Below are 23,483 nucleotides of genomic sequence, written 5' to 3'. Positions count from 1 at the left end.
TGAAAATGCAGTTGTTGTTGTAGTGAACAGTTATCCGCAAATAAATGGTTGTGTACCACTTAGAATTGACAGTTCTGCATTATTCTAGTGATACGATTCCGAAAGAACAGGCGATCATTTGCTTTGAAGTGCTTCGGGGAAGAGCAATTTTTTGTGGATTTGGCTCATCGTGAAGCACCCATACAGTCGACTGGTGTTTACTTTCGAGCTCATACGTACGTAAATCCAGGATTCATCACCTGTCACGATGTCATATACGTGTTTCGAAGCACTGCGATCGTATTTTTGGAGCACTTCTTTCGACCAATCGACACAAGCCTTTTCTTTTTTTGGATGTGGGTGTGTGGATGTGTTTCGACGTTCAAATGTTTATGCAATACTGAATGTATGCTGGTCCCACTAATGCCTAAGGTTGTCTCAATCTCACGATAGGTCACATTACGATCTTGCAATATCAGTTCGCACACAGCAATAATGGTTTTTGGAACAACAACTGATTTTGGACGACCTTCACAAAATTCTTCTTGAAGTGAACTACGACCACGGTTGAATTCACCATACCATCGATAAACACTGATCCTTGATGGAGCTTCATCGCCAAAAATTGAATTAAGTTCGTCGATGCACTGTTGTTGAGTTAATCCACGATGAAATTTGTAAAAAATAATCGCACGAAAATGCTCATCATTTATTTCTAGAATCTTTTAAGTTACTGTAAACAAAACAACTAGAGCGCGTATGTTAAAACGTTCTGAGTGCGTATAACCTCAAGCTTTACGATAGAGCTGTCGGTTGGCAGATTGCAACACCAGGGTTGTCCAATCCCGAAATATAAAAAGCAACCCTCGTATGTCCCGTTATAATACCGAAAGCTATACTGATTTCCTTCTTAAGTCCTTTCAATATTAACCTATTCTTCACACGATCCGGATCTACCCTACAGGAAAAATTTTATTAATACGTTTTTATATAGGGCAATTGGGCAATGGGCATATGGAAGCAATATGGGACGCACGGTGGGATGGGAAAATATTGTGAAAATTAGTTTCCTGTTTTGAAACGGATAAATATATCTTCGCAAAATGTATGACCTGAGAGTCAGATAATGTAATATGATGCAGCGAATTGATTGTAAATTTTGTAAGCTATCTTAATCAGTATTTGGATTATAAACAGGCTCACAAATATCTTCTCAAATCGCAAAATAAGTGGTTCGCTCCGGTAAAAAATCAAGAAGAACAAGTAAAAGCGTGCTAAGTTTGGCCGGGCGGTTTCCTAACCGAGCTTTGTAGGGTTCTCTTTATTTACTCTTTCGGATTGTTAATATTTAAAACTTTCAGTTATTTTTAATTATTGTCCAAAATCACAATGTAAGTGCATATGTAAGTGGTCTAATAAATTTTAACAGCCCACAATAGGTTAATTGCCACATTGTATGCGGCGCTTACCACACACATTTGTTTCATGTAGATAAAAAACATCATATCCCACAAAGACAAAAACGAACAACAACTTCTAATACTCATTTCGAAACACACATATTTATGCCTGTGTACATACACCCGCTTAAATGAAATCTGACGCAAGAATTTAAGAATCCTTTCATGAAGCCTTTTTTATTTACTTACAAATAATTCCTATAAGTATGTGGGAAATATGTTATTCAAGTGCGAAGATGAACATATTTAAATTTGTGTTAGAGGGGTTTCCAAGTGTGAGTGATGTTGTAATTTTAATTAAGATAATTTTTTTATACCCTCCACAATAGGATCGGGGTATACTAATTTCGCCATTATATTTGTAACGCCTCGAAATATGCGTCTGAAATCCCATAAAGTATATATATTCTTGATCGTCATGTCGATCTAGCCATGTCCGTCCGTCTGTCTGTCGAAAGCACTCTAACTTTCGAAGCAGTAAAGCTAGCCGCTTGAAATTTTGCACAAATACTTTTTATTAGTGTAGGTCGGTTGGGATTGTGAATAGGCCAAATCGGTTCATGTTTTGATATAGCTGCCATATAAACCGATCTCTGGTCTTGACTTCTTGAGCCTCTAGAGGGCACAATTCTCGTCCGATTTGACTGATTTTGCACGTAGTGTTTTGGTACCACTTCCAACAACTGTGTTAAGTATGATACAAATCGGTTCATAATCTGGTATAGCTGTCATATAAACAGATCTTGGATCTTGATTTCTTGAGCCAATAGAGCGCGATATTCTCGTCGTTGAAATTTTGCATGAGGTGTTTTGTTATGACTTCCAATAACTGTGCTAAGTATGGCGCAAATCGGAACATAACCTGATAGAGCTCCCATATAAACCGATCTGAGATCTCGACTTCTTGAGCCTCAAGAGGGCGCAATTATCATCCGATTTGGCAGAAATTTTCTTCCTTGCTTCTCCCATGACCTTCAACATACATGTCTAATATGGTCTGAATCGATCAATATCTTGATAAAGCTCCCATATAAACCTATCTCCCGATTTTGCTTCTTCAGCCCTTACAAGGCGCAATTCTTATCCAAATGAATTGAAATATTACACAATGACTTCTACAATGTTCAGCATTCATTTATGATCCGAATCGGACTAACTTGGTATAGCTCCAATAGCATAACAGTTCTTATTCAATATTTTTCGTTTGCCTAAAAAGAGATACCGCACATAGAACTCGACAAATGCGATCCATGTTGGATGGTATATAAGATTCGGCCTGGTCGAATTTAGCACGCTCTTACTTGTTCTATTGAATATCTTTTACAGGGTTTGCCAGAGAAACTGAGACTATTTGGAAGGTGATTATTTTTACTCATTCTTTTTTCAGAATACAATATCCCACTTTTTCATGACCACCATCGCGCAAACACTAAGTCGTTTTTTAAAATTCATGTCCACTCTATGCATCATATCAATTGGTACGTTGTCAATACCATCGAAAGCGAATTGTTCTTGAGGTGTGCTATATACTCCAATAATTAATGTTTTGATGGTAGACGCAGCCGTAAATGTGACAGTGAGCCTCGTCACTGCAAAAAACTGCCACTTCTTCAGGCAGGTTGTCAATCAGCTTTCACATGCATTGTGACGGGCAACAAAATCGCATTCAGTTAATTCTTGCGCAACAGCCAATTTATAGAGATGAAAGTTAAGGTCTTGATTGAGAATTCGTCGAACAGTGGTATCAGAAATTCTCATATCAGCTGCGGCTGTGCGAACCTAACGCCGGGGAAAACTCACAACTGACTACCTCACTCTTTCAATAATTTCGGGAGTTCTGATGGTCCGTTCAAGTTCAATTTCTGGACTTGGCGACACTTCCACATTCCCGAAATGAGTTAACTCACCACATAATCGAATTACTTCTGAGCACGAGTCTGTGAGGAGGAGTTTCAAGGCGGGAGACCGTTAGAAAATAAGCTCTTGAAAGCAGGCAACTACATGGAGAGTGAAACAAATTTGGGCACTTTCCTCTCCGGATGTGCCTCCTCTCAACCCACTCCCTGGGCAACTTATCGCTCGAGAGTTTTTTCAAATGAGTGAATTTCACTGGCGCACCCAGTATTTTAAGGCAATAAATTTTTATTTAATTTTCAATGATAATGTTAAGGGGTTAGCATGTTCGTCTATGACGCTGAATGCCTGGGTTCGAATCCAGGTGGGAACACAAAAAATGTCAGCGGTGTTTATCCCCTCCTAATGCTGGCGACATTTGCGAGGTTATGCCATGTTAAAACTTCTCCCCAATGAGGTGTCGCACTGCGGCACGCCGTTCGGACTCGGCTATAAAAAGGAGGCGCCTTATCATTGAGCTTAAAATTTTAGCGGAACGCACTCAGTAAATAATATGAGTAAAGTTTGCTCCAGTTCCTTAGTGGAATGTTTATAGGCAAATTAGCATTTGAAATATTTAGGGGAGTTAATTTAAACAGGCGTATGGAAAGAAAAAGTAAATTTTTCAAATATGCAATTATAGTCTCTTGAGAATAAATTTTGTTATTAAAATTGCATTAATATGCATGACTTGTATACTTGCAATAATGAAATTTCTTGCAAACAACAATTGCGTACAACTTTGTTTACCAAATTCTCCTATTGTAGAGGAGGTGAACCAGAATTTTGCAACTACTATTCTGCAAATGGTTTTCATAGAAATCGAAACATGAGGTTGGGTGTTGTCATGGCGAAAGATTATGGTTTATGATGGTTTAGTTAGCTCATACAATATTAGACAACACTTCTCTCATCCCACCATATACAGAGCGTTATTTTCATATCATGGATATTAATCTTTGGCTTCGGCATTAATTTCATGAATGTAATGATTGTGCAACCCTACTATATAACAATTAATACACTAAGTATATTAAACATTGTTTAGTCTTGAAATTAATGACGAACATTTTATTGAAATATAATATGTTTCAGAAAAAAATTGTGGAAGTTTTGTCCTTGTACTTAAATTAAAGAATTTATTTAGCTACTTTTTAAGTTGAGATGCGCTGCTTATTGTTTGAATGTGACTCGGCAGTTCGTTCCAAAAAGGAATTGAATGGTCCAAAAACTTATTCTCTAATCTTAAGTTTTTATATCGAAATTGTAAAGGGTGATTTTCAACAGCTTTAGGAAAGCTTTAAAAGAACACATAAAATTCCGAAAAATGATATGATATATTTATGTGAATTAATGTTTGAAGATTATTTATTGCAAATGTTATCCGTGATTGCGTCTCAAATGGTCCATCCCCTTAATCCAATTTTGGCACACGCTTTCCAACAGTTCGGCCGATATCTCACGAATAAATGGTTAAATTTTGTTTCCTAATGCGTCAATTAAAGCAGGCTTGTCTGTACAAAGATGAGCTTTAACATAGTTTAACAAAAATAGTCTAAAGACGTTAAATCGCACGATCCAGTCGGCCAATTGACGGGTCCCGAACGTGAAATAAAATGTTCACCGAACTCGCCTCTCTATAATTCCATTGTTACGCATGCTGTGTGGCATATGACACCGTCTTGTTGAAACCACATGTCATGCAAGTCAACTCCTGCATTTTTGGCAAAAAAAGTTGGATGCCATCTTACGTTAGCGCTCACCATTCACAGTTACGTTAGGATTCGCATCATCTTTGAAGAAGTCCGGTCCAATGATGCCATCAGCCCAAAAATCGCACCAAACTGTGATTTTTTCTGGATGCATTTGTAGCTCTTGCAATGCTTCTAGCTGACCTTCACTCCAAAATCGACATTTCTTCTTAGTTGCATATTAATTGAGCCAAAAATGAGCTTCGTCACTGAATGGAAGATGCTCGCGATGAACTTTCTGAATGAACAGAATACGCATTTTGATAATATAATTCAACAATTTGCAGGCGTTGTTCGTTTTTAAGACTCATGGTTAAATTATAGACCAAGCTGAAGATATTTGACAGTGAAACAAGACACGAAACGTGCGTGAGCTGGTTAAGCCAGTGTTGCCAAAAAGATAATAGCTAAAAAAATCACCCTTATAAGTGTGTTCCTTCGGGACGATCGTCCAAATTGAAGTCGTTCACAATAGTATTGTGGTTCTTTAGTGTAAATAACTTTATGGAGGCCACCTCAGCGAATAGGTGTATTTACTATTTACCTTTTATTATCAGGGATATTGTAACTCCAAACAGCTCTATCAGGTATAGCAGTACAGTTTTCTTTATTAACTAACTGCACTGAAAATACGCAATACAGCCTTGGATGTCGGACATTGTATCCAAGATAATATCAACATGTTACAATTAAAATTATGCGAGTGAATCTTGTGAACCCACCATGAAAGATTCTATTAAATGTTTACGCAAATGAACTTAGGTGAATGGCATATGATTGCTTCACGTTCCAAATTTCTGCCATATTTCAAGCTTTTAGGGGCGGATTTCTATTGAAGCTATAGCCGATTTTAACAATATTTATCATGGATGTTCCAGTCATAATTTAACCCGACGCACAAAATTTCAACCAAATCGGACCACTATTGCGGCTTCCAGGGGCTCGAAATGTCAAATCAGAAGATAGGTTTATGTGGGAGCTATAGACCGATGTGATTTAATTATCAGGGTTATGGAAAGTTATAGCTGAACACTGCGTGCAAAAATTTCATCCAAATGGGATAACAAATGCGACTTTCAGAGGCTCTAGGTAATAAATCATATAATCGATCTACATGGGAGCTATGTAAGGATATACACCGATTTGGACCATACTTACCACGAATGTTGGTGGTCATGACAAAATGTTAGCCAAATCGGATAACAATTTTCCTTCTAGAGACTCAAAAAGTAAAATCGAAGGACCATTTGATATGGGAGCTATATTCAAATGTGAATCGATTTGACGTATAACAGTCCCCAATGACCTACATTAATAAGAAGTGTCCTTGGATGTATCACGCGGATATATATAGTTGTTCAAACGTTACACTATGTGGAGTCTATATAATCTACGCCTACGCCTACGCCTACTTTTAGTGGTGGGGTTGGTTTTTTGATATTTGTTTTAATATTGCATCTTTTTGTTATAGCCACTACTAACTAGTCATTTCGTTTGTAACTCATCGAATTATTGATCTCCAACTCTTTAGAGAATATACACTCCTGATCGCCTTAACATTCAGAGTAGATTTTGCAATGCCTGTCCGTCCATCGGTCGTACTGATCGCCGAGTTGATTTCTTGATCTCTTACAACACGCAATTATTTTCCGATTTGGCTAAAATTTTGCGCACTGACTTCTCCTATGAACGCCAAGTAATCGGTTCATAACCAGATATATCTCCCATGTAATTGGGATAAATTTCGGCAAACATTCTGCACGACATACCTTCTAGACCAGAAAGGGAAATGGAAACTGCTGTGGACATAGAAAAAATAGTCACGCGGATCACGACTATCTTGTGTCTTCATGTCCTTGTGTCAAGCTAAGGGGCATGCAGCAACCGCCGTGGTGGACCCCGAAACTGGTTGTAGGGCTGCAGAAAAATTTCGGTAGGGCAGTGGTCCCGGGTCCCACTGACCACATCAGTGAGATGGGGTATACTAATTTCGTAATTTATTTAAGACCATAAAGTATATACATTATTGATCGTTATGAGATTTTACGCCGATCTTGTTATGTACGCCGGTCCTTCAGTCGAAAGTTGGATTTAGATTAGGTTAGATTGAAAAGAGGATATATATCTGCCCCATGCCACTATAGACATATATCTAAGCCATTAATCGGATTGTTGTGCCCTCTAAGAACTAAAAAGTAACCTCCAAGATGAAAATCTATGTTAGGAATTCCGTGCTACTTACAAAATCCTTAATTGTTTTCAATACCACTTCCTAAGTTGGTTCATATCTGGTATTATGTCCCCACCTAAGTGCCGGTATCTGTTAAACGCGAAAGCCGGGCAATGACAAAGGAAATGCTCCAGCGTCTCATCGTCTTCCCCGCATGCCCTACACATGCTATCTCTTGCCGCACCGATTTAACATAAGTGAAATCGTAGTCTTATGTGTCCCAATATGAAACCAATAGGAATACTGATCTTCTTATTACTTCCTTTCAGTATTAACCTCGCCTTCTCACGATCCATATCACCCCATAAGATTCTCGTCATCCTACGACCGTTTCGCTGTCCACAGTGTTGCATACGCATTCAACGCCCAACTCGTTCTGCGAGACCCGAAAGGCTTCGGGTTCAACAAGTTTATTGACAGTCCTCTGGCCTTTACCGCCAAATCGTCTGCCCTTTCATTTCTCCTTACTCCGTTATGGCCCGGCAACCAAACGATGCGAATTTTGCCATCATCAGAGAAGGCGTTGATCGCCTTTTTGTACTGCAAAACTGTGACCATACCGTCCTAGTTGTTATTGCTCTAATGCTAAATTTACTGTCGGAAAAGATGTTCACACTCGACGTCCTCGCGTTAGCACCAACCACCTCACGCCCGGATCTCCGCATTCGCCCGCATCTCCGCCTGTAGAACCGTTTTATGGTCAGGCAGTCTGAAGCAGATCTCAGTCCCTGGGTTCTCAATGTAGACCCCCAGACCCACTCAGTCCTCTAGCTTTGATCCATCCGTGTAACAGTATCTTCCAGATGACAATACTAGGGTTCTGCCATCGGCACACGATGGCAGAAGTACCTCGCACTCGACTTCTAGGTTCATCTCAGGTATCCAATCGGAATCCTTTTCCCTTCCTTCCAGGTTTCCCATCGTCGCCTCGATTAAACCGCAATGGTATGAGCTGCTCCCGTCCTCAATCCAATCTCCCATCGTTTTAAGTCTTATAGGTGCAGTGGCTGCCTCACACTTAATCTCTAGGTCAGTGGGTCAGTTATCTAGGATTGTCTATAGAGCTCTGAACATGGTGTATGGTCCTTATGTTGCACTTTTTTCCATAGCAGTCCAATAAACTATTGAGGCGTAAGCAAGTATTGGTCTGATCACGCTCCTGCAGAGTCAGTGGACTGTGAACGAATTCAGGCTCCATTTCGAGCCTACGGCCTGTCTACATAGTGCCCAACATCCGTGAGCCTTCTCAGTACGCTCCTGAATGTGACACTTTCAATTCAGTTTTCTGTCCAAAACCACACCTAAGTATTTGACCTAGTCAGATATCGAAATCGTTTCGTTGGTGAAACGTGGTGCGATAAATTGGCTCACCTTCGTCTTTCTCGTGACCAGACATATTTCAGTCTACTCTGGATTAACATTGAGAGCTCTGGGTCTAGCCTAGTCATATACCATATGCCAGACACTTCGGGCCTTTTTGCATAGCTGGTTCGTATTCTTTTCCCTTAGAAGAATTATAACATCGTCTGCGTAGCAGACGGGTTCAAATCCCTCCTCAGTCAGCATCCCTAATAGGTCATTTATGGTGGTCACCAATAGGAGTGCCGATAAAATGCCCCCAACCATTTTCTACAATACCTTATATTTATGCCATGGGACACACAATTTATCCACCTGTTCCTTAGCATATGGTTTATCCAGTCTGTACTGGTCTAAGCATTGGATCAGAGTGACGGTCCGCTAATTGTTAAACGCCCCCTCGATGTCAATGCATACCGCCAGTGTGTACGTTTTGCCTTTACTTACCTATAGTTTTTAATAAGAGAATGGCAAACAACAGGCTTATATTGGTCTACCTTCATCTTAACTGTAGACACAAACCTCCCCGTGCTATCACCAGAGAACTTTAAAAATATAGTTTGAGGCGTCGGGTCCGTCGCCCATCACTTGGGAAAAAAAACATATTACTTAATAGAAAAACTCTGAAGATTATATAAAAGGAATCTCGATAATCTCCTGGAATGTCCGAACTGAAAGTAGGTCGTCGTCATAAGCACCAAGCAAAGTACCATATTAAATCAAACAGAAATTTCAGTACCACAACTTCGATATCAAATTTTTATTTCCAATAATTTTCTTTCCTTCCATTAAAAGTCAATTTAATCTTGGGTATTCATCATGTGATTATTTTCATGCTTTTGGTTGGGCATTGCATTTCTTTAAGAGAAAGTTACAAGTCTCACAAACCATATTCTTACAATGACATATTTTTTTGAATAGTCATTTCCTTATACATATGCATTTGTGTCCGTATGGTGCGTTGATGATACAATTTTATGCGTTTCTTACCGATTTTCGCCATGAGTCTTTCTGGCCCTTTCAGTCTTGCATTGCTGCTGCCATATTGTATTTTAATATTCCCCATGCAATACGTCTGGGATATGTCATGTCAATTCCGTTTCAGATTTCCATACGTAAATGTACATTGGTCGTGTCGTTACACTTACGTTTACCAAATCAAAATTTTGAAAAAGAGAATCTCTGCAAGAAAAATTCGAAAAACACAAACGTTCGATGGCATAGGGAAGAGTAAGAAGAAAAAAGAAACAAAATCGTATTATATACTGCTGTTATTTTCAACTTACCGCCTTCACCACCTTCGGCTTTATCCGGAACAGACTCTAAAAAATTATAATAAAAATATTTTCTCTCATGTTTTGCAACAACTTCCACGTTGTATCCTGACATTCAATCCATATGTGTGTCGTTAAGGATTCTTTCGTTATGCCCTTAAGGCTTTTATATACATTGATAAATACACGCAGGATAAATGTTAATGAAAATTCTAGAGCGGTTGTGATAGAAGACAAATATCTTTAATAGGTTTAGATATATGATTTGGTTCTTTTCGATTACCAGTTCTATAGCCATGCCGAAACACTTAAACAGTAACTTGATTATGTCTTATATGCTATGAACAGAATTCTGATGAGCATTCCACTGTGATGATATGTCTTGTGCCCATGGCAATGTATACTAGACAGTGTGGTCGAAATTATCTGATTTTTAAATAACCAATGTGGTAATCCATTGGGTCCTACTGCCTTATTGTTCTTTAGCCAGATAACGGCGAATGTTGACCTTATTTTGGTCATGTAGTGTAAACATTTTTCATGCAATTCCCACTGGGATGAGGCGGAATATATTTGGAACTGTGTCACCAACGACAAGCCGATTTCTGTCTTAGGTGTATGCCAATAGTGCAAAGTGGTCTCGGCTGTATGGGAAGGTGCGACAAAAATATTTCTAATATAGGTATTGATCTGAAATTTGCATTATAGTCTTCTAGTGTGTAAAAACACGATTAGAAATATAGACCCTTATTACGGTTGTTTATGTTACAATGAACATAAACCCTGCATTTTCCCTACCTATGTGTCAACCCCTAATATTAATACACAAAACTCCCAAATACCAATAACTTGACGTTTAGTTAGATTTGCCAATCTAACTAAATGCATTTTGCTTTAAAACCATACTTGTCATAATTAGACTTCCGCAAAACTTTACAAGGCAACTGTCTCTTTTCGCTTGTAATCTTTGCGCTGGTAAGATCCAACTTTGTAAATAAATCCAAAGTTTTGAATTCCATCCTCACTTGTTTGTTTTTACTCCATTGGTTTTCTTCCTATATAATACTTGGAAATACACTCTCCACTACTTCTTGCGGAGACCATAAAGTCTATCACCAACAACAATTCTTGGACTTTGTGATTGGCTCATGAGACGTTCCTATATCTCCTGCAGATCGATTCCAATTTTGTATACACAATCATTTTTTGGTCCAGTCGAACCAGATACACAAACCTGCGTACATATTTGGAGGACTCTCTGGGATTTCAATTCCGCCGTTTCAACTCAACAGCATTGGAAGAAAACAGGTTGGTTAACTTTGCTTTTTTGTGTCCCTAGTCATTCATATAACAAGTGTGATAGAGTGAGTTTGGAAGTCCATGTGCTTAGTTAAGAAAGGGCGAAATACGTCACATGTGCTTTGGGAAATTATATTTATGTAGAAAAGAAAGGAATTATATCTATTTAAAAAGGCTGTGACTACAAAAGGAGAGAGAACGACGTGTTTTTTGAATGCACTGAATAAACTATAAGTCATTTCCGCCACGTGCCATCAAGAACAGATTAAGTCCACAAAACAGTGTTCACGGTAGAAGAATAGAAGGCTGGTTGAAAACTAATAGGTTAATGTCGAATTGCCTGGTGAGTTTCTTGTTTATAACAGTTCAGGACGGCAGAGACCTACTGAAATATGTAATTATTGTTTGCCGAAGCAATTAAAAGTGTGTAAATACGGTGGGCTTATTTTTCTACACGTGATGCCAGAGTTTGTATTTTTAGTCAGTAGCCAATGCGAAAAACATTGTGCACTGTAATATGCAGCATATGTATGCATGAATGTTGTATTTTTTTTCAGCTTTTTATATGTTCCATGACTTTCTCCCCTCCCCCAAATCTTGATATCAATCCATTTGCTTGCATTTTTATTGTAATCGTTCTCATCCCGCCATCTCAGTAGTTTCTAAATTTCCTGTAGCAACAGCACACCAGCTCCCATCCTCCCCTCTACTCCTTTGTACTTAGCACCATACTCCCATCTCACCTACTCCCCGCTCCATATTAGACGTGCACTTCTATTTTATATTGGAATCAATTTCATTGTGTTTCATATTCTCGAGAGTAGGAGAAATAAGAGAATAACTCTCTTTGGATTTATCGTCCCAATTGATTTCTTTTGCTTGGCAGTGGTCTTGCTTCCACTCATTACTTCAGTAGAAACTATATGTCAGTGCGGACAACTCGTACCACAGGGGTACAATTGTTTGATGACACCACTTCTGATCGGTATTACTAGTGCAGGCACATATCACTGTGACATAGATTCCATACGATTGCTGCTTTATATCTTTTCTATAACATCTCTTTGTGACAATTGGTATTGCAATAGACGGGAATGCTATTTACTATTCGAGATGAGTACTTTCCGAAGTAATAGTTCCAACACAGGCTTGGAAGTCCCAACAATATCTTAATCCCATCACCGTTGTGAACTGCCGTGAGGTTGTTTGTAATCGGAGCTCTCATTCTCTTGAGTGGAATTTCAAGCCATACCTCAACCCACATACAGAGAGTCTTCGTTTTTGTTTTGTTTTTCACTGCGCCTTCATTCTCTCATCCATTTCGGGGTCATTGAACTTTGAATATAAATTTCTTGTATCAGCTGTCTTATGACGTCATGACTTTACATAGGCCTGGCGTGTATTCTACAGTGGTTCTTTGTCTAGAAATTCGTAGCGATATTATGAGCTGTTGATATACGTAAGTTCAATTTCCTCGGATGTCCAGATACCAGTATTTGTTTCACATTAAGTAAATGCTGATACTAAATTGAATTAAGTTAAATGAAATTATTTGGGTTTTAGGAACTCATTTGGATCGAATTCTAGAAAGGTTTTTTTGGTTGTGGTACATATCGAAGTTTTGCATTTAGTTTCTTCGAAAAGGGTCTCATTGGGAGGTCTATGTTTTCGGACAGGATATTTTTGTCTCCCGGTCTCTAATAGATATTTTTCTATTGGGCTCTTGGGTCATATATATTACGATTTTTGTCCTTCTTTCTATGCTTTGATAGGAGGGTTTTTGCGGTACTCTAAATTCTTGACCCACCAGTCTAGCCCATATTAATCTCGCGCCCATATCACATCGGTCCTTATTGCCACCATGTCTTTGGATAGATTTATACGACTTTCAGATAGACTGGTCGAATTTGAGGCAAATTTGAATGATAAGCGGACCCAATTAACGTCTAGGTTTGTCATTGAGACCCATAAAGACGAAGTCAAAGATATCTGGGAAAGATTAAGGGCCTCATATGAAGAGTGCCTTTCCGACTTCGAAATTGAGGCTGTCGAGGAGGCTCAGACTGATGCTAAGACATCTAAAGGAAACGAAGATATCGCTTCCGAGATAGAGACCGTGAAGTTCAAATTTAGGAATGCTTTTGATACATACTGTCGCTGTGTTGCGCACTTAGGAGAATTGCTTCAGGAGATGCCCGCTCCTCGCACCGATCCCACTTCAATTCCAATTCAACAACCAGGTTTTAAGCTTCCACCCTGTGAGGTCCCAGTCTTCGGCGGTGATTATCCAGCTTGGCCTACCTTCCGAGATATGTTCACCGCTATATGTATTAAGAACCCAAGGCTCACCCCAGTTGAAAGATTGTTCCATCTCAATCAACGAACGAAAGGGGAGCCAAATGACATCGTAAAAAAGGTGCCTTTGACTAACGAGAACTTTTCTATTGCTTGGAAGAACCTGTGTGCCCGATACGAGAACAAAAGAGTCTTAGTGAATATCCAACTAAAGACTCTCTTCAATTTACCTTTGATTCAGACCGAAACGGGTACTGCCCTGAAGAATTTGCAAAGAGATATCAATGGTTGCATTTCTTTGTTGAAGCTCTATGCTATAGATGTTGAGAGTTGGGACCCTATTTTTGTCTTTATATGTTCTAATCGGCTCCCAGATGTTACTCTTACGCTCTGGGAGCAATCTCTTCTTGATAAGACGGTGATACCAAGATGGTCTGATTTTGATTTGTTTTTGACGAATCGTCACCGAACACTTGAATCTGTATCGGAGATCCGCAGAAAGGAGTCAGCTTGCTCCAGTCCAAGGCAAGTGTCCGATAAGTCCAATCCGAAAGATGGTAACAAAGCCATTAAGACGTTTCAGAATAAGGTGACACTGTCGAACTGTCGACTGTGCACAGGTGAAAGCCACGTGATTCGGAAATGTCCTAAATTTCTGGAGATGACTCAGAATCAGAGATTGAATGAGATAAAGAGAAACAATCTCTGCCTCAATTGCTTCTCTAAAGTGCACTCCGTGAAAAATTGCTCAAGCAAGTTTTCCTGTTACAAATGTGGCAAACGCCACAATACGCTACTTCATCGGGAACAAGATTCTACAATTCCTACCCAATCCAACTCGAATATTGCTTCCAATCCTTCGCCATCTCCGAACAATACCAATGCAGTCCATATACAGTCCACTAACACCGGAGGTGGAATTATACAGAGCTGCTTTTCCAGCCAGTCTAAGGCCGTTCTTCTTGGCACAGCTTTGGTCACGGTGTGCCACAATGGTTTGCAGTACCTTGCTAGGGCTTTAGTGGATTCAGGATCTGAGGGCACCTTTGTTTCTGAGAAACTGTTCCATAACCTGAAACTCCCGTTCAAACGGGCCTGTGCTGAGATTTTAGGATTGAACAATACTACTTCCGCTTCCGTCCAAAGGGAATGTTCATTCGTATTAGGTTCGAGTAAAGATGAGAGTTTTCGATTCACTGCGGCGGCACTTGTCGTACCTCATTTGTCAGGGAGGCTTCCGTCAAGAACTATTGACCCTGAATCAATTTCCGACTTGCCAGATATTCCGTTGGCTGATCCTAGGTTCTATGAGAGCTCGAAGATTGATATTTTGATAGGAGGTGATATATTCCCCTTCATTATGCTTCCTGGCGTAAGGCATGGAATTTGCGGTTCATTATTGGCACAGGAAACAGTGTTTGGATGGATCCTTACAGGACCAGTTCCTGCGGAACCCAAACACATATCCAAGATTGTTTCCTATTTTTGCGAAATCTCCTTAAATGAGGAGATTTCACGTTTCTGGGAGGTGGAGGACCTTCCTCGAAAGACATTCCTATCCCCTGCCGATCAATTTTGCGAGGATTTGTACGTTGCAACGACTAAAAGGAACTGCGAAGGGAGGTATATAGTAACCCTTCCGTTCAGGGAAGAGTTCCAAAGGGAGACAGTTTTGGGTCCTTCCAGAAATAGTGCCTTGGCACAGTTTCATCGGAATGAAGCCCGGCTTATTCGAAATCCACACTTCAAGGCAGAGTATGACAAAGTCCTTTTAGATTACATTTCCTTAGGGCATATGACTGAGGTATTTCCCCGAGACGAATCTGATTGTTCCAGACATTATTATCTGCCACATCACGCCGTAGTGAAACCGGATAGTACGACTACGAAGGTCCGGGTAGTCTTCAATGCTTCTTCTCCTACATCTAGAGGTTCTAGTTTGAACGAGGTTTTACACGCTGGTCCTGTGCTGCAACAGGACCTCGTCGTGCTTATACTGCGGTGGAGATTTTATCGCTACGTCTTTAATGGAGACATAACGAAAATGTATAGACAGATTTTGGTCACTCCCGAGCAACGACCATATCAACGTATACTATTTCGGCAGAATCCTGATGGGCATATTCGAGAGTTCGAACTCAATACTGTGACCTTTGGGGTCAATTGCGCCCCTTTTTTGGCAATTCGAACTATTAGGCAATTGGCAGACGATATACGTTCATTATACCCACTTGGGTCTGAAATCCTACGAAATTCCATGTATGTTGACGACGCTTTGGCGGGTGCCCACAGTATTCAGGACGCTATTGACTCCAGAATCCAGTTAATGAAGGCTTTGCAATCGGCGGGGTTCTCTATGAGAAAATGGACCTCTAATTCGAGAGAAATCCTCTCAGATCTTCCATCTGATCAGCTTCTTTATGAAGATTTCCTTGAGTTCGATAATCGCTCTACAACGAAGACGTTAGGGATACGTTGGAATGCATCATTGGATGCATTCTTCTTTACTGCAACGCCATTTCCTAGCAACTGCAGGTATACAAAGAGGGAAGTGCTTTCACAGATCTCCAGGCTTTTTGATCCGGCCGGCTGGCTTGCTCCATGTGTTGTGACGGCCAAACTGATAATGCAGAACATTTGGGCTGAAGGTACCAAATGGGATGACGAGATTTCTCCAGAGTCATTACCTAGATGGAAGTCGTTTCAGCACGCCTATCCCTCTATTAATAACATACAGGTTCCAAGATGGGTCGGTTTTAGTCCACAGTGTACCGTTCAGTTCCATGGTTTCAGTGACGCTTCGGAAAAGGCGTACGCTGCTGCTATCTATGTCCGTATAAGTGATGGCCAGTCCAATTTCGTCCATTTAGTTTCATGTAAAACTAAGGTGGCACCACTGAAGTCTATCTCAATTCCTAGACTCGAGCTATGTGGGGCTACACTTTTATCAGAAATGCTGGATCATTTGATTCCAGAGCTACCGATTCAGAATTATACAATTTTCTGCTGGACCGATTCGACGATTGTTTTGTCGTGGCTGGCAAAACCTCCAAGTTGTTGGTCTACATTTGTAGCCAACAGAGTATCGAAGATCACTCAGGTCGTGAGCCCATCAAACTGGTATCATGTGAGGTCAGAGCACAATCCTGCTGACTTGGCAAGCCGCGGTGCCCACCCAGAGGAGATTGCGACCAACCAGATGTGGTGGCATGGTCCTCCATGGTTGAGTGACCCTGGGGAGAGCTGGCCAACTCTTGAAGATTATCCGAAGGACACGATTGAAATCGAAAGAAAGAGTGTGCAAGTGCATTTTTCCTACTTCAGCCAATTTGAAGATGTCCTCGAAAGATTTTCCTCATTTGCAAGGGCAGTCCGAGTTATGGCATATGTTTATCGTTTTTTCTACCGCACTCATCCAAATTTTAGGTCTAGTTTCAACCGAAAGGACAAGAACATATACACTTCCGAGGTTAAACTAGTTCGAAATCGACTTATTTTGATGACGCAGAAGGCCTTTTTCCCAAACGAATATCTAGCCCTATCTTCTAAGAAACAGATTCCTTCTGGAAGTTCCATTTTGAATTTGAATCCATTCCTTGATGTGGAGGGCATCATAAGAATAAGCGGTAGACTTGTCTCATCTCCAGCTTTGTCCTATGACGAGAAACACCCAATCATCCTTCCGTATAATTGTCAATACTCTCGGTTGTTGGTGAAATTCATTCATGAGATTTCGATTCACGGAGGTAATCAACTAGTCCTTAGGCTTATTCGTTCACAATTCTGGATTGTAAGAGCTAAGAACTTGATAAAGACTACGATCAATAAGTGTAAGCCATGCATTGTGTACAAGCACAGACTTCAGGAGCAAATAATGTCCGCATTGCCCCCCGAAAGATCCGAATTTTCTAGACCATTCACCCACACAGGGGTGGATTTTGCAGGACCCTTTGACATAAAGTATTATGCCGGCCGATCCTGCCGCATTACTAAAGGGTACGCTTGCTTGTTCGTATGCTTTTCTACGAAAGCAATTCACCTCGAAGGAACATCAGATCTATCCACTAATACGTTCCTAGCTGCATTTGACAGATTTGTTTCCAGAAGAGGTTGTCCTCTCCACATCCATTCTGATAACGGTACCAATTTCGTGGGTGCCTCGAAAGTTATTGCCAAGAATTTCTTCCTGACCACCCAGCAAGCTGTCGAGTCCAACTATGCCCATCAGAATATTTCATGGCATTTTATTCCACCTGGAGCCCCGCACATGGGGGGACTATGGGAAGCTGGGGTAAAAAGTTTCAAGTCCCACTTTCGTAAAATGGCTGGGAATTTCAAGCATACATTTGAAGAATTTCAAACATTACTCTCCAGAATCGAGGCTTGCTTAAACTCCCGCCCATTATGTCCTCTATCCGAAGATCCATCCATTCTTTCCGCACTTACTCCGGGTCATTTCTTGATAGGGGCTCCTATCTTAACGCCAATAGATCCAAATATTCAGGAATCTCCTAGGTCACTTATCAATAGATGGCAGCGTTTGAAAGTTATTCACCAACACTTTTGTACTCGTTGGAAAGAGGAGTACCTCAAAGAGTTACATAAACGAAATAAGTGGAAAAAGCCCTCCGAAAACTTAAGTGAGAATATGTTGGTCGTAGTAAAAGAAGAAAATATGCCACCTAACGCCTGGCGATTAGGAAGAGTCATAAAAGTTCATCCTGGCAATGATGGTCGCGTCCGTGTAGCCGACCTTTTAACAGAGAAAGGCACTATTACAAGACCAATTACCAAACTCGTGGTTATAAACAGCGATCCATCTTCCTGATTCCCTTTTCGTTCACATGCCTATTTACTTTAAAAATATACAACATGCCGACAACATAATCGATTATGATTTATCTTAGCTCAATATGCGTGACCATCCAAAACCAAATCACTCATCGACGAAAGGAAACCGATCATATGTGTGTAGAGTATGCAGACACCCCCATGCATTACGTAAGTGTAAGAGATTCCTAGAGATGAATACCACCAAGCGCCTCCAGGTTGTGGATATGTATGGGTACTGTAAGAACTGCCTAGCTCACACCCACTCTCAAGGGAGATGTTTTACCACAACTGGGTGTCGATACTGTCATCAAAAACACCATTCTTTACTCCATCTACATCCCAGGCTTCAGCAAGATAGTGAGGCACTGCATAGACATAGACAAAGCATAGAATCTACACATCAGAACCGTTCCTCGAGATCACGATCAAATAATCCAAATCCAATTCCACACAAGTCCAAACCGGAAATTAAATCTGCTTCTGGGTCCCAAGCTAAATCATCCACTGTATCCTTGTCGACAATCCTCAAACAAAATATAATTACTTTGCTACCCACAGCAATTGTCCAAATAAAATTCTCTAAGGAAATTATTAAAGTCCGATGTATTTTGGATTCCGGGTCTAAATACAGTCGTATATCTATGAAAATCGTCAATCAGCTACGGCTAAATACATATAGCCTTAATGAGGAAACCGCTTGTCCAATCACATTAACATCCGTATATGATCCCGATATAAATTTCGAAGTTACTCTCCGTGTAAGCAGCCGTATCTCCATCCATACGCCAGAAAGGTCATTGCCCAGTTCCTACAAAACAAACTTTAATAATGTTATGCTGGCCGATGCTAAATTCTACAGGTCTTCTCCTGTTGACATCATCTTGGGTGTAGACATTTACTCACGCGTTATTTGTGAGGGCATCTTAAGCCGGCCAGGTTTACCGACTGCACAAAACACTATTTTTGGGTGGGCTATCTATGGTAATTGCTCGATTTGAATACACTCTAGTCCGAAATATCCAAGACTCACTCTTAGCCATTAAAGTCTTATTGCATTTTGAAACTAATGACACAAGGACATTTAGCAAAGTATTAACCACCTATTCTGAATATATAAACCTATTATTAATCTCCTACCCCTATCAATCTATATATACTATTAGATTCTTAGTACATAATATTGTATATAACTAATGAAGAATTGAATTTGTATAAATGAATTAACTGAAGGCAAGTCTAAGTATGTCATGCATGTGGAGAAATTTTATTGCAGGATACTGCAAGAGGGGGCGGAATGTTTATGTTACAATGAACATAAACCCTGCATTTTCCCTACCTATGTGTCAACCCCTAATATTAATACACAAAACTCCCAAATACCAATAACTTGACGTTTAGTTAGATTTGCCAATCTAACTAAATGCATTTTGCTTTAAAACCATACTTGTCATAATTAGACTTCCGCAAAACTTTACAAGGCAACTGTCTCTTTTCGCTTGTAATCTTTGCGCTGGTAAGATCCAACTTTGTAAATAAATCCAAAGTTTTGAATTCCATCCTCACTTGTTTGTTTTTACTCCATTGGTTTTCTTCCTATATAATACTTGGAAATACACTCTCCACTACTTCTTGCGGAGACCATAAAGTCTATCACCAACAACAATTCTTGGACTTTGTGATTGGCTCATGAGACGTTCCTATATCTCCTGCAGATCGATTCCAATTTTGTATACACAATCAACGGTACCGCCGGATATCACCTATTTAAAGGGATTGACCATATTTAAAAACAAGTGAAAAAGCACTAAGTTCGACATCGCCGAACTTTGGATACCCACCACCTCGGATATATATGTAAACCACCTTTCGTCATAATTCAGTGAAAAATTTATATTGTATGCACCCATAACAGCTTTATCCAAATATGGTCCGATTGCGACCAAATTCGGCACGTACATTGAGTGGTCTAATAAATGCAAGTCACTGTTCAATTTTGGTTCAATATTGGTCCTATTGGCAGCTATATAGACTGATCTGAACCATATGGGACACGGTTGTCGAAAAGACTGTTAGAGAACCTATGTCAGTTTTCAGCCAATCGGATAATAAATGCGCCTTTTGTTTTATGGGCCCAAAACCTTAAATCGATAGATCGCTCTATATGGCAGCTATTTTCAAGTCTGGACCGATCTAGACCATCTTCAACGAGAATATCGGTTGGCTTAACACAACTCACTGTCGCAAGTTTTGGCGAAATCGGACAATTAATGCACCTTTTATGGCCCCAAGACTTTGAATCGAAAGATTGGTCTATATCGCAGCTATATACTAATCTGGAACGATCTGGGCCAAACTGAAGAAGGATGTCGAGTGTCCTAACACAACTCACTATCTTTAATTTCGGAGAAATCGTGCAATAATTGCGGCTTTTATGGGCCCAAGACTTTAAATCGAGTGATCGGTCTATTTGGGGCTATATCAAGATACAATAGACCGATATAGCCTATCTTCGAACTTAACCTGCCTATGAACCAAAAAGTAATCTGTGCAAAGTTTCAGCTCAATATATTTATTTTTAAATAAATCACGAAAGCTGTCGAAGACGTATAGCTATCCGCTTGAATTGCACAGATACATCTTATTGATGTAAGCCATTAGGGATTGCAAATGGGCCATATAGGTTCAGATAGGGATATAGCTTTCATATAATCCGATCTCCCGATTTGACATCTTGAGCCCCTACAGTCCATATTTTTTTCCGATTTGGCCAAAGTTTTGCACGTAGTGCAAAGTACGAATGAAATCGGTCTATAACCTGATATAGCTTCCATATAAACCGATATCACGATTTAATGTGTGGCTCCCTTGGAAGCCACAGCTTTTGTCCGATTTGGCTAAAATTTTGTATGTAGTGTTCAGTTACGACTTCGAAAAACTATGCCAAGTACGAATGAAATCGGTCTATAACCTGTCATAACTCCCATATAACCCGAAGCTACTATTAGAAGCTATTATTTTACCCGCCACCGAAGGATGGGGGTATATTCATTTTGTCATTCCATTTGCAACACTTCGAAATATCCATTTCCGACCCTATAAAATATATATATTCTTGATCAGCGTAAAAATCCGTCCGTCTGTCTGTTGAAATCACGCTACAATCTTTAAAAATAGAGATATTGAGCTGAAATTTTGCACAGATTCTTTGTTTGTTCATAAGCAGGTTAAGTTCGAAGATGAGTTATTTCGGACTACTTCTTGATATAGCCCCCATATAGACCGATCCGCCGATTTAGGGTCTTAGACCCATAAAAGCCACATTTATCATCCGATTTTGCTGAAATTTGGGACAGTGAGTTGAGTTATGTTCTTCGACATACTTCTGCAATATGGCACAGAACGGCCCAGATTGGGGTATAGCTGCCGTATAGACCGATCTCTCGATTAAAGGTTTTAGGTCCATAAAAGGTGCATTTATTATACCCTCCACCATAGGATGGGATTGTAAATGGGCCAAATCGGTCCATGTTTTGATATAGCTGCCATATAAACCGATAATGGGTTTTAATTTCTTGAGCCTCTAGAAGGCGCAATTCTCGTCCGATTTGACTGAAATGTTGCACGTAGTGTTATGGTATCACTTCCAACAACGCCGTTAAGTATGATTCAAATCGGTTCATAATCTGGTATAGCTGTTATATACACCTATAAACGCAATTCTTATCCGATTTGGCTGATATTTTGCGTGAGGTGTTTTGTTATGACTTCCAATAACTGTGCTAACTATGGCGCAAATCAGTACATAATCTGATATAGCTGCCATATAAACCAATCTGGGATCTTGACTTCTTGAGCCTCTAGAGCGCGCAATTATCATCCGATTGGCAGAAATTTTGTACAACAACTTGTCTCATGGCCTTTAACATACGTGTTCAATATGGTATGAATCGATCAATAGCGTGATACAGCTCCCATATAAACCTATCTCCCGATTTTGCTTCTTGAGCTCCTACAAGGCTCAATTCTTATTCGAATTAACTGAAATATTACACAATGACTTTTACAATGTTCAGCCGATTTGGTCCATTTACAAAACCAACCGACCTACACTAACAAAAAGTATTTGTGCAAAATTTCAAGCGGCTAGCTTTACTCCTTCGGAAGTTAGCGTGCTTTCGATAGACAGACGGACGGACGGACAGACGGACGGACATGGCTTGATCGATTTAAAATGACATGACGATCAAGAATATATACTTTATGGGGTCTTAGACGAGTATTTCGAGGTGTTACAAACAGAATGACGAAATTAGTATACCCCCATCCTATGGTGGAGGGTATAAAAGTCGGATATACCAAGATACTAAGCCTTGGATTAATTCCACTATTAGGAATTTTATTCGTAACAGAGACCTAGCCTACTCCAGGTGGAAACGTTTTAAAACGCCTAAACTTCATGAGGAATTCCGGACGATAAGAAATAAAGTTAATGCACTCACTAGTGATGCAAATTTACGACATTATTCATCCAAACATTATTCGGCGTTAGAAACGAAAGGCAAGTGGAGGGTTATGAACGATATCGGAATTGGAATAGCCAAGGCAATTTCTAATAACCATGTTGATATAAACGAATTGGATGAAACTTTTGTTAATTTTCTGACCTTAGATATACACTCGACTTTTTACCAAGGCACTAATAGGCAGTTTCGAGTTTAGGTTTGTATCGCACGGCGAAGTTTAACATAGTCTTAGATCAGTCAAGTCAAAAAATATTGATCTTGATAACATTAACCCAAAATTTATTAGAATATTAGTTCCTTACCTTCTACCTTATTTTACTCATCTCTAAATGCAATTCTAATCTCCACTGTATATCGGACTATTTGGAAAATATCAAAGACAATCCAAATGGAATGGTGATGTCCGTCCAACTGCTACCTGTTGAAAGTTTTGCATAAACAAATGTCCGAATATCTCCATCATGAATCTTTGTTGTCCGATAGACAATCCGAGTTTCATGCCCATCATAGTCGCGTTAGTGCAATAGTTAAAATTTCGGAATCAATTGGAAGTGAAATTGATGATGGCAATGTTAGTTTCCTCATCA

At 39.9% G+C, this 23,483-nt stretch overlaps 1 protein-coding gene and 1 long non-coding RNA gene across 2 annotated transcripts; one reads left to right on the top strand and one right to left on the bottom strand.

The window, feature by feature from the left end:
* Positions 1-9,402: 9,402 nt before the first annotated feature.
* Positions 9,403-10,609, bottom strand: LOC106087578 (uncharacterized). Its single transcript, XR_009398070.1, has 2 exons — positions 10,230-10,609; positions 9,403-10,158 (listed from the first exon to the last, which is right to left on the bottom strand). It is a non-coding gene; the product is annotated as an uncharacterized LOC106087578 (long non-coding RNA).
* A 2,497-nt stretch (positions 10,610-13,106) lies between these two features.
* Positions 13,107-18,368, top strand: LOC131996967 (uncharacterized). Its single transcript, XM_059367177.1, has one exon. It carries the CDS (start codon positions 13,107-13,109, stop codon positions 18,366-18,368), a length of 5,262 nt encoding a protein of 1,753 aa, XP_059223160.1.
* Positions 18,369-23,483: the final 5,115 nt, after the last annotated feature.

Source organism: Stomoxys calcitrans, chromosome 4, assembly GCF_963082655.1.
Source record: "Stomoxys calcitrans chromosome 4, idStoCalc2.1, whole genome shotgun sequence".
In the NCBI taxonomy this organism is placed as follows: Eukaryota; Metazoa; Arthropoda; class Insecta; order Diptera; family Muscidae; genus Stomoxys; species Stomoxys calcitrans.
Note: the sequence above shows the minus strand (reverse complement) of the source record. Positions and strands in the feature narration are given on the sequence as shown.